This window comes from Odontesthes bonariensis, chromosome 15 (assembly GCF_027942865.1).
Source record: "Odontesthes bonariensis isolate fOdoBon6 chromosome 15, fOdoBon6.hap1, whole genome shotgun sequence".
Lineage (NCBI taxonomy): Eukaryota > Metazoa > Chordata > Actinopteri > Atheriniformes > Atherinopsidae > Odontesthes > Odontesthes bonariensis.
In genome coordinates, this window is record NC_134520.1 from 28,628,901 (window position 1) to 28,641,749 (window position 12,849).

The 12,849-nt window shown below is 38.0% G+C and overlaps 1 protein-coding gene across 4 annotated transcripts in view; it reads right to left on the reverse strand.

The window, feature by feature from the left end:
* The window catches only part of ddah1 (dimethylarginine dimethylaminohydrolase 1), a 75,120-nt gene that overhangs the window by 14,518 nt on the left and 47,753 nt on the right, over window positions 1-12,849 (reverse strand). For all 4 annotated transcript variants that reach the window (XM_075485864.1, XM_075485865.1, XM_075485867.1 and 1 more), the window contains 2 exons: window positions 8,199-8,298; window positions 6,666-6,739 (listed from right to left, as the gene is read on the reverse strand). In XM_075485864.1, coding sequence (XP_075341979.1) covers window positions 6,666-6,739; window positions 8,199-8,298 — 174 coding nt within the window. The remainder of the gene's footprint in view (window positions 1-6,665; window positions 6,740-8,198; window positions 8,299-12,849) is intronic.

Here is a 12,849-nt window from a genome sequence, read left to right on the forward strand (position 1 = left end):
ACTCTTTTTGTAAGTGATTCATTGCTTATATACTTCTATAAAAGTAGTTTAGTTTAATGGGTGAATAATCACATCTGAAAAAACATTTCGTACAAGAACAAAATCTAAATGGTAGACTATTCACTTATCTGTGTGATAACTCAGAACAAATCTTGTACAGCTTTGTTCATTGATATACTTTTTTTTTCATTTTTAAAAAGCAACGTAGTAATCTGTGTAGGATCATTAGATGGGGTCTGGAGAGGCGATTAAAATTAAGTACTGAGGCTCAGGGGCGGAAACAGCAGGAGTGTCTGAGAGGTGATGTCACTAAGCTCAGGGCTCATGGGGAGATTACATAAAAACTTGTGGAAGCCTGATTTGAGATGCTTTCTCTGGCTGCAGGATTTCTTCCTACCAAAAGTTGTCATTACTAGTGTTAAAAAAACACAGGTTATATAAAATGCTACCTGAAACAACTGACACTGATAATAGTTGATCATGGCAGCTTTAATCTAAGCTCCTGGAAACTTAGATTTAAAAAATCCTCAAGACATTTTTGCAAAACATCAAAGAGTGAGGTATCAATGGTGAAGACTAGCATAATCAGGGAGTTGTTATGAGATTTATAACAGCACAAATAAAAAGCATTACAACTGCCTCATTTTTGCTTGAAATGTTACTAAACACTGATTTGTGGAAAGATATACAAATACAAATTCCACTGAGCCCTGCACCCATCTAACTAGTGAGAATAGGGTATGACAACACAAAAAAAGAAATCTGATGAAACAATTTAAGTTATGCAGCTTTTATGTTTGTGGAACAACCCGTCATACATAAATGGAGTCCCTCAGAGATTGAAAAACTTTTTCAGATCATTTAAATCTGTTAACCTAATGATTAAAATTGCATTCAATCAGCAAATCATATCTAAAATGACAGATAAATGGTTCCTTGATGCAGAACAGAACCATATGTACAGTACTATTTTGGGGCAGATAGGGTTTAATTTATCTTTAGCCTTCAGCAGTTGATCTTGGACTGACTGCTTAATCAAAACATCAGTTCAAAGCTGATTTATTTGCAAGAAATTTAAACCTTGGACTTAATATTTGAAGTTTTACAGCATAACACAATTCCACCATTGACTTTATTTTGAGTATGACTTGCTGACTGAACTGAACGGAGAGGATTCCCATTCTTTACAACAGTTAGACAGTGTTAGTCTTTGGAGGGTTTCTGAAGCCAGAGTTTAGATCTACCGCATCTGTAAATCTTGAAGTTAACTGAAAATGTTGTTACGTTAGAATAAGAGACTGTACTTGTCGAAGGCCCTCTTCCTGAACCTATGCAAACACATTTTAATGACCATAAGTTTGAAAATAACTTAACAATTGACATACAGGTCAGGTCTTGCTCACCATGTGCTTTGAATGTGTTTCCTAATATAAAGCTTAATTAAACTCATAAAGTCTTTCTGCACATTTTCCACTGTTACACCCCATTGTGACATTTTCATTTTCAACTTGTCATGATAACGCTTATCAGGTACCAGTCACTCCAGATTGTTAGCTCAGTTAAAACAATAGCCGCTTTCGGACAGAGCCGTTCTAAGAACACAGTTCTAAGAACTGTCCTACTCGAATTTCGTTCTGATAGCTGTCCTTCCCCAGCGGAACGGTTTCAGTCTGCATTCGCACATGAGTCGGGACCAGGTCGGGACTGATGCGGCGCGCGCAGCCGTCTGCGTCAGTGACGTGTTACGTTAGCCGTTTAGCGCCACATTCAACAACAAAACAAAACCCGGTAAAAGTAAGGAGAGAAGAAAAAACACCACAAAGAAGCTAACATGGAGAGCGGGGAGGCCACCGTGTTCATGGTCTACATGATGGTGATATTAATCATGGACGATCACATCAGGCGTCTAATATCGAGGCTGGAGACGAAGGATCGAGCGCAGGCCATACTTTTTCATTTCATGAAGTAAGGAAGGAGAGCAGAGCGCTGGAGACGAAGGAGACAACGTGTAGGTTTAACTTATTAAACACCCGCCGGTTGTGTCCGTGTTGTATGAGGAAACATTTCAGCCGTGATAGCATGACATGGGGCGTAGCTACCGACCACCAAACACCTACGTCAGATGCGTTCTATAGAACCATGAAAACCCGACCTCGGAGAAGGAGCTAAATGGTTATAAGAACTGAGGGAGATAGCCCCGAGTTCCTGTATGTCCGAACACGGGAGAAAACGGCCCCGCGGATTAAAAAGTTATTAGAACTGCCAAAGGTTCCTACAGTCCGAAAGCGGCTAATATGGTTCTCTTTTGTTCTAAATAAGTAACTAAATAGCACTTAGCAGTTCATCATGCAAAAAGCAGAAATTACTTCATCCTTGATGTTTTCCTGAACTCTTTTCTTGGCACTTGTTTAGAGGGTTCAATGGAGACTCCTGGGAATTATGGAATGTTATCTTAACTTATCCGTAAAAATGAACAGGAAGTTTCTGTGTGAAATTAGAAATACAAGCCATTCTTCTATCTTTATCAAGATAAAGGGGTTAAAGAGGGAGTAATAGTTGCTATTTTATCTACACTGACAGGCTAATATATCGCCATGCTGTGACCTGAAAATACTTTTATTGAAGGGAAGCAGACTCAGCCTCCTTGCTCACATGTCCATGTTTGTATCTGATTTGTAGAAATTATTAATCAACAACTCTCAGCAATCATGGAAAAGAAGTGGTCAAACAAACGGACTCCTTGAATAATATGCATTGCTCTAACCCTTGTGACGACCATAGAGAAACAAGCCTCCTCCACATCTGTGTGCAGTTGTTGAGCACTAAACAAACCTGGCAACAAAATTATCCTTAATTTGATAATGAAAGGAAAAACCAACACTGACAGGATGAATCAATCTGATAAAAATGGGAAAAAACAATAATTGACGCTCAAGTGATTTTTTCTGGTGTCATTTGCCGGAGATGCATCATTAAGTCCCCTCTTATCAAAGACAACAGAAAACACAGAGGAATCTGTAATGATGGAGTGAAATCAGAGACAGATGGGAAGATGGAAGCAGTAGAGTAAGGCAATTGAGGTTACCATAATGTGCTGAACTCTTGACACTATAACCTACCTCTCAATTTGCGTGTCAGCAAGCTTTTAGCTTTTCCATAGCTGTTCAGACTGAAGCCAAAAGTGACAAATCTAAGATTTTGGAACAAAATGTCTTGAATTTCCAGCAACAGCAAACAAGGTAGATTGAATGAAATTGCGTTTAAGAGCTGTGATCCTGTTTGCAGACTGCATGCTTTAAATCTTCCCTGAAACAAATTTGTTGTTTCAGTAATGTTTGGGGTATTTCTTCAGAATATTTTCTTTGGATGTGAGAGCAGACAGTGGCGAACTTGGAAGCGAGCTTGTAAATGTCAAACAACAACAAAGGGAAATTAGTCAGTGAGGAAAATATTAACTTGATTTAAACATGCAAACACTGATCACTGATATCAGCAGGACTAAAATGAAACAGACAGAAACAAAAAGCCAAAAAGAGTCTTAGTCAAAAAATAAGCCGAGTCCAATCTCCTGTGGTGTCACTCATGATTAAATTCATTAGATCAACCCTGACCTGATATTCTGACCAAGTTGCTTGGTCATAACAATTTGTTTCCACTGACACAGAAAACTCACAGTTTATGCCTCGTCCTCTATACCTCAGACCTCGATATGCACCATATTTTTGTGATGTTAGCTTGAAGTTTAGTCACAGAAAATTAACTTTGAGGCCTGTTAACTCATAAATCCACCTACTACTAATGATAAAATCATAAAAAGCACAACATCTCTTTTCAGGAGAGAAACACAGACATCCCTCTCCCCACCGACACTCTACAGCTCCTTGGTGGATCCCAAGGCTTTCCCAGGCGTATTTTGGGTCTGCCCAGCCGCCTTCACCTAGTTGGATGTGCTTGAAAAACCTCCAAAGGGAGGCGTCCAGGAGGCATCCTAACCAGATGCCCATGATGCCTGCTTGCATCGTTGACGTCATTGTTTCGGTCACTACCCAGATTTCATGACCATAGGTGAGGGTTAGAACAAAGACCATTAAATTCCAGATCAGCTCCCTCTTTACCACAACGGACCAGAGCAGTGCCCTCATTACTGCTGATGAAGCCACAATCTGTCTGTCCATCTCTCGCTCCAATATCAATGCCACATGTGCAGCTTAAAATGCAGTATCTTGATGGAATAGAGGATCTTTGATGTCAAACAAAGAAGGTGAAGCTCTGTGTGTGTGTCTGCACATGCGGTTGTATGTGAGAGTGTACCCACTTGTATTTCTACATTCATACGGTCCAAAAACATGGAGTCCACTATACTTTTGGGGTCCAGTGTGTTACGTATGGACCAAGTGGTGGGACCAACATTTTTAAAAGGATTTTTGAGGGTCAAAACTTGGTCTTATGGTCAGGGTAAAACTCTTGTTATGGTTAGGTTTAGGCTAAGGATTAAGGCCTCGGATGGGATGGTTATGGTTCGGGTAAGGGGCTAGGCAATGCATTAGAAGTTTGTGTTGAAAATTAAACAATACTACTACTAATAAAAAAAGATCCAAATAATAATGAATAAAAAAATACAAAGTTTTTAAATTAATGTGTGTGAACCTCCTTCTGACGGTGCTAAAAAAATAAATGAACCTGGCATAATATGGGCTCTTTAAAGGGTAAAAATGACTGCAGTTTTTTTGAGATATTAATAATTGATGATAGGCCCATTTAAACACAACTCATGGGTTTAAGTTATAAGTATGAATTATCTCTATCCAGCAGAGAAACATCCCCATAAGTCGCTCACATTAACAATCTGTAAGTACAGCAACCGAGTGGTCAATTCTCTTAATTATTTATTAGGTGAAATGGTCCATAAAGTAATTAATATGAGGTTTACTCCCTCAAATTACACTTTTTAAATGTGTTTCATCAACTGCTGGGGTAATCACTGTGAACAGAGGTGGCAGAGCCTTGCATCAATAATTGATTCAAAATGCTTCAAAGCCAGCTGAGGACTTATCTAGACCATTAACTACTTATTGCCACTGGGACGCTGTAGCTGCAACAATCAATAATCTCTGCTCCAGGGGTGAAAAAAAAAACAAGGCAGAAACTCTTATTCTATCGTACTTGTCACTCAACACCATCATTTCAAAAGATCATATTTCTGCTGAGGTACGTTTCCTTTAAACTGTCAACCTACTTTTCATCTTGTGACTTTTATCTACCTAAATGATATAGTACTGAGTTGTCCACATCTCCTTGCAACATTTCATGTTTTTATGTACAGTGTATATCGTGTAGCTTTGATGTAGATGGGTATTTGGACATCCATAATATGATGAGCAAGGTAACTGCAGTGAGGAAAGAAACAAAGAAACAAAAGGCAGAGCTGGATTCACAGAGGACAAATATTAATCGCGTGGCTTTTATGCAGATGGGTATTTTCATGATGGTGGAGTGATGCAGTGATAGATGGACAAAGAGAAGAAATTGGAAGGGAAGATGGAGCAAAATGATAAAAGCAAGATGGATGGAGTGATGACATCATTGTCTTATCAGCTTTTAGCTTTTATCATTAATAATGCGTTTATCTTGCCAGTTCTCCTTTGCGATAGAAAAAAAACAAACAGTTGTGTATTTAGTGAAGTAGGACACAGATTCATAGCTTTATGATATTTCCTGACGATATCATTTCAATAATGATAATAAAAATTTACAAAAAAGGAACTCAATATTTTTTATTGCATCAGCATGTAAAATTTTGTATATTTAAACCAAATATCCATATCTTCAGCTTAATAACCTAAATCAAATTGACATGGTTTATTTTTCTTATCTGATGTGTCAATAGACATTGTCAAAAACCGAAATATCTATATTGTGTTAGGTATACACCCTTTGAAAAAACCCCAAAACATTTGAATCGAGTTAGTGACAGGCAGCTAAAAAGCCAGACATTTTTCACAACATTAGAATCTAAGTGGAGTATTATTGTAGCTCTGCAGCATGAGAACATACACTACTGCTCAGTAAGATTCACCATACCAGCAGAATAAAACAACATCATAGACTGTATAAAATATGGACATCCCCATCAGGATACATGAATACCACTAAGGAAGTGCCTTCAAATGCAATACCACTCAGCTCTAAATAGTTTAAAAAACAATAAAAAAAAACAACTGAAAAGTAATTTGTTGTAATGTATCTGTGTCATATGGAGTTTGCCAAACTGTATTTGGAGTTATACAGTTTCTGATCAACACTGTCTTCCCAAAGGAAAAAACCTGGAACCCCATTTGACAAAAGGCACACATGTTCTAAACAATCTGATTATATTGTCAATTTTCTGACAAACTAATCTGTGAAAGACAGATCTTTTTCATTCACAACATGCCATGTGCCATCTTGTTGCAGATCATCTTTAATCAAAAACATCTCCGGCTTCATTACAATTACATTAAAAAAAAAATCATGAACCTCTCTCATGAAATACTAACACAATACATTTTCACTACAAGTCATTAAGGTGCCACTGGTATCTGTTTTTATTATGCAATTAGCTCTTACACTGCCATGTGAGTATTTTTTTTTTTTGTCATTTTACCTTTTACAGAACATAAACTCACTTTAAATGCATCCGCTAGGATCTCTGCTCCCCTCTGATTGGTCCGTTTGGAGAGGCCCACAAAGAATTCTCGACCTGAAGAAAAAGTGCAATTTGCATTGTGAAAAGAATATGTCATCTGGAAATCTGAATCTCTGAAGTCTAGGGTCATATAGTCTAAAAATCAAGCAACAGGGTGAGTGTCGAAGTTACTGTCGGGGATCACTGCAGTCATCTTGTGCTTTTTATATATACCAGGGCCAACGGTGCATACAGAGCCCAGAATGCCTGGCTGGGCTGCGGCAGCACACTGAGCTCAGGGATGGGCTCCTTATGTTGCTGCTGAGCCTTTACAATATGAACCATTAGCAGGGGCCCTGCCAGCAGGAAATGTTCCTTTCCCTGTCATGTGAAACCCATTTCAGCTGAAAAGAACGACAGCATAGAGCCAGAGTCTAGAAACCCAATTACTTGTACTGTGCTTTTTCCTAAAGGCCTATGCAGTGAAGAAGGCACTGACCCACATTTTAAATCACCACAGCAATAAAAAAAATGCACCACGGATCAAATATGGACCACCACCTTCTTGTTTCTCTGGCCTCATCAGTCTTATTATCCCCCGTAGTTTTACGACAGAATATTTCAAGGAGAATCGAGGTCACACAGAGGAATGTTTGTGTGGAGAATCTGAAATACAGATGCATACTTACAGCCAAACATCTGCTCTATAGCCCTCTCTGGGCTATAGAGGTTCTGCTATACTACTGCTCTCAATAATTTCCTGTTGACGATAATACTGTCTTAGTCTAAGAAGTACAGTAGTCTGTTCAATATATTAAGTAAATTAAGAAAAGTGGATCCTTTTACTTAAGTTGTATCCATAACGGATGACATGAAATACTTTTAGGTGAAAGTAAACAAGACTACAACAGCAACTTACAACATGTGATCTTGTAGAAAATTTCATTGAAAATATTCTAAGTTATTCTGAAACATTTGTGGCCATAAAACCTGAGGGATTTGACCTACATGCACTCAATATGTGGCAGTGAAACATGGACTAATGGCCTGTGACAACCACAGACTTATTTTACACCTACAAATAAAAATCTATTACAAATCTAAAAATATGCAGAGCTGTAAATTAAACTAAAAGTATCCCAATTTGTTTGTTTGTTTTCTGTTGACTGAAGCACGCCTTCCTCTTAGCTTTACTTACATGACAAGCTTTACGGTTCTAAGAACAGTTGAATGATCACTGAGTTATATCAGCCATTTCCATACATATGTGTATTTTGGCCTCTATTTGAATACAAAATGTAATTGTAAAATGTAACTGTGTTTTTCCTTGACTGATAATTCAAAGAAGGCAGAAATGTACAGTATAACTGTCATTTTGACTACTCTGTCACTATGAAGTGCACTGCTTTGATCTATGTACAAATCTGCAAAAAGTTCATTTTACTAACAACTGAAAAATGTAGATGGTGACAGGTTGCTGTTTTGATTGATACAATCATGTGAAAACTATGACTGAGGGTGCAATGAAACCTACCAGTAAAGAGCACATCCCCTCCATCCAGTGTTGCATTCTCATCAGTCATTTCCACGATGTTCAGATTCAGATCTTGGAGAGTCCCTTTCATCACCTCCGTCTGGAACAAGGACACAAAGAGAAAAATTCTTAAAAAACCTGTTGATACTAAAAAAAAAAAAGAGAAAACAAATAAAGTGTGACAATTTACAATAAACTATGTCTGTTTTTCTTATCTTCTTATATTCCTATGTGATGATTTGGTCTAGTTCTAATCGGACTCAAGATGATAAAGTAATGATATAATTCACTTTGGGAATCTTCAGCACCGCATTTAAAAAAGCCTCGGTTCCTGAGATTGCAATGAAATAAAACCCTTTCTCTCCAACAGTTTGTGATGACATCATTTCAATGAGCCGTGAAATTATGTCATTTTGTAGGAAGTACATTAAACTTTTACAAGGTAGCGGCTGGGGAAAATAGGTACGCTAAAGGACCAACACAAACTTTGGAAATACCTCTTCCTGTCATGCTGTTCTGGGTCATGGGTTTTTCATATATTTACAGGGAGGAAGTGCAAGGATGGCTGCCACCTGGTTAATATTAGTATATATTATGAAATGCATCCCTTGATGGAAAGTTACAGGAAATCCACACTTTGCCTGCATGTCCTTTCAACTGAAACCACTGAAACCTGCAGGAAGAGCAGGTCTTCTGTTGGCTGAACTCCGGTTGGTCTACTCTCCTGTCTGACCGCCCAGTGAGATTTTACTGTCCTGTTTTTTGGGGTTCCTAGGGGAGTAGTTTCCAAGGCCAGTCATGTTAGCGAAAGCATCAGTGTTTCCACAAGCCCTATCTCACTATGACCTCAGCCTGCTCGCTGTGATTTTGGGCGAACATAATGCTTCTGCTTCTCCTCATCTGCGAAAGGCCAAAGTATGAGGTCATCCAGGTAGACTGCCATGTGCTTTCAGATAACACAGCAGAGGCTTCAGTTATACACGCGTGAATGCACAGATGTGCTTTCCTCTCACCTGCACAAACAGGCCTTTGTGCAAAAATAAAAACAGCCCTTACTGTTTTACTGGCAACTACGATTTACTATTTATTATTTTCATGATTGTTTAAATGGCCTCAGTGGCTCAAAGTCAGAATGGCATTTTTCCAATCTCTTTGCTTTCCAGAAATAAGACAAACTTTCCGACTCCATGTTTCTTCTTCACTGCAGGCTCATCTTCCTGCTTCAGTTAACCAGGAGGAACAACGCGTCCTTCCAAGAAAATGGGTTCACAAATTCATTAGTGGTTTCTTAAAAGTTTTGACAGCCACAGCGTGCAACATATAAAGTATAGGTAACAGCTAATCCTGCTCATTTTTTCTTTGTGGATTGCCAAAACACCCTCTGCTTTTCATTTAGTCAGGTTTGAAGATATGTTTTCTGGGAAATAAAAAAGGCTGAGTCAGGTTATGAGGAACGATCCAGATGAGTAAGAGCAAATTTACACTTTAGATGTTTGCTCTAGTCACGAGTTTTGTTGTCTTTGTGTGTCAGTGCAGTCGCGTCTTAGTTTGTCCTTGCAAAGACTATCCTGTGCTATCACTTATTCATCATACATCATTAACTTTCATCACATTGAGTCTATTAAGACACATTCTGAAAATACCCTGTGTGCATTTCTCTCCCAATCAGTGAGGCTAGGTCTGTACAACAAAGCTGAAAAGCTGTGTTTATTCATTTCATCCCTTAAAAGACATGAGATGATTTATTTGAAAGACTTATCTTTACGCACTTCGTCTCACACATCAACCTCCTCCTTATCTCATCTCTGGAACACTGCAGTCCTTTGCCTCACTGTGGTCATCTTCCCAGGAATCTAGTAGACTGTAAAATACAGCTCTTTACCTCAACACTCTGGCATTTCCTCTGACATCATTGAGGGTGATGTGACCCAAAGTGTGTTCATGCTTCCTGGGCCACCAGATGAAATGTATGGTCCATTTATAGATACTGTATATTGCAGCATGGTATCTTTTCTGTCTAATGTGTGTGTTACATTTTATAAGTTGCCTTTTCTGCTGAACATCACAGCTCATGCTTGAACCAGAAATTTAGTGCAAATGGAATAATAAGAGTGACAAAGAAATAATGTAATTTTATTCATCCCTCAGTCTTAAGCATTGGCTCTTTCTAATGTTTCAAACAATCAAAGGTACCCTGTTTGGTTTGAATTTACTCTTTCATATCACCAGTAATACTGAAGCTTTGGTATTTGTGGGTGCAAAGATGTACAGAGACTTTGCCGTTAATCAGATTTATCTTTAGACAGATTCATTTTTATTTCAGACAGGTGAGTCCCTGTCAGATCAAAAAAGTCAAATAAATAAATGAAAAAAACAAAAAGAACATAAAAAGTATATCATAGAGTATGTTATAAACGTCAATAACAGGAACTACGTGTATCATGTATGGTGTAATGTAATTCACTAGGAAAGGTGCGATAACCCCCTATTCTCATACACCAAATAGCCTGAGTGGTAGAGGGGTGGGCGACCCATTTCCATACTCTGATTGCCAGTGGTGATTATTTTGCCAGTATTGTTTTTGAATACAATCAACAATAAGACCGATATCATGAAAAGTGAGCGTGGCATGCATTTCCAGTCCATAAAAACTTAATATATATTTCAAGCCTTCTGCTGATGTACAGTTGTTCAAAGCCAAATGTTCAGAGCCAATCTTAGTGGCACAGCCCACATCCTCTGGTCTTATAATCACACTGTGATTCTAAGCAACATCCCATCACTAAGCAACATCCCAAACATTACATTAATCATTACTAACACAAATAAGAATGTTTCTTTTATGTTTTCTCCACAAATCAGCAACATTTTCAACTCTAATAACCCCAGCCAGTCCATGGCAGTACCACAGAGCAACTTAAGTGCTGGAACAACACAGATTGGACAAGAAGGCCTCAACGGTACTGGATTTAAGGCCCTAACTTTGGTTTAGGTGATTATAAATTCTAGGTTGAAGCAATATTCTGTCTAAAGAGAATGGGACAAAATTTGCTTTAAATAAATACTGAAATCTTAAGCTTGCTTAAAATACCAAAAATCGAAAAAGGAACCAGACTCAATAGCATCTTCATCTCGTCTAAAATGGCAACCCATTGGAAATCCCGGGACTGTGCAGGTCCACTTGAGGAATCTTGTTTATGTCATATGCATTGATTTGAAAAGAAAAATTACACATAATGTTTATAAAAAGGATGCAACTGTTCAGCCACAAGGTCTCTGCAAGCTTTAGTCTCTAAACACTTTTCTTTTGGCATCAAAAGGCCGAAAATAAGCCAAAGAAATCTTCCTGGAGCCATAATACAATCACGTGTCTGCATCATTCATGTTTTTTATGGTTTGTTTTGAGGTTACCATCAACACATTGTGACATAGTCTCTTAGATGTTATACTCATGTCTATGCACCCCTGACAGGTGAATAGCGTGGCTGGTTTTTTCCTGCTATTACACATATACTTTCTAGAAACATTGACACTTTTGTTTTGACATGTCCATTTGCAATCAATTTTGAAAAGTGTCATTTTTACAGAAATTTCTCAACTTTTGTTACGGTTGATATCAGTTTGGTTAATTTTGTTTGTTGGTTTTTTTTTTGGACCTGACATGGACATGGATCTTTTGTTCACAATACTTGGAAAGTCCCGAGAGAATGGAATGTCAAAACTAAGATCACATATCTTGTACATTGCAACACTATATCAAAAAGTAACTGAAACTCAAAACTTGTCTGTTTGCTGCATGTACAGTACAGGATTCAAAGCCAAGTTACTGTCAGGGGAAACAGCAGGTGTTCTCCAACTATAAGGCAGCCAGTGAATGTATCATACATTTATTTTTCTGGTCTTCCTCCTTAGACATATTCTCCTATATCAGCCCAATCGGTTAAAAGATTGTTTGTGAGTTTTGCCAAAAGTTGGCAAAATGTCAGAGAGCTAGCAAAGCTGTTGTCATGATTGCCCTGATAGCAGCTGCACAGTTGGAAAACAATAAGAATTCCATTGCAGGACATAACAGCTCCCCACAGAAAAACTTCCTATTAAAACAGATTAAGCTTGAGATTAATGTTTTGTTGTTTTTTGTTTTTTTTGCTGATACTTATTCATCTTACTGGTTTGGTTAAGTTAATGTGGCATACAGCAGAGAGCCACTGACTGTCAATTTAAAGTTGATTTTCTTCAAGTTGTAATAAAAAAAATTAGCACCTGCTAATTCCTTTTTGACTGAGGGGCCCCCTAAACATGGACAAACCTGGTAAACCTGTCTAATGTGTGTGGTAAACCTGTAGGTCTTATTATATAAAAGGAACATTTTTAGAGTTTGGGAAATCTGTCCATTTGCATTTTTGCTAAGGCATATATATAATTTCCATCTATTTACAGTAGATTATTTAAAAATGACCTCCAACCAACACCTCTGAGACTCACTCATTGATATACTGTCTTGTTTGACTGTGAATAAACTATTTTTGTACTCCTCATCTTGTTCACTCCTCCTATTTTGTCTCACATTCCCTGTATTCTCTTTGGACCCTCGTGGCAGGTTCAAGAATGCTTCTAGAGTGACTTCTCATGTAGAGTGACCTATTATCTGTCA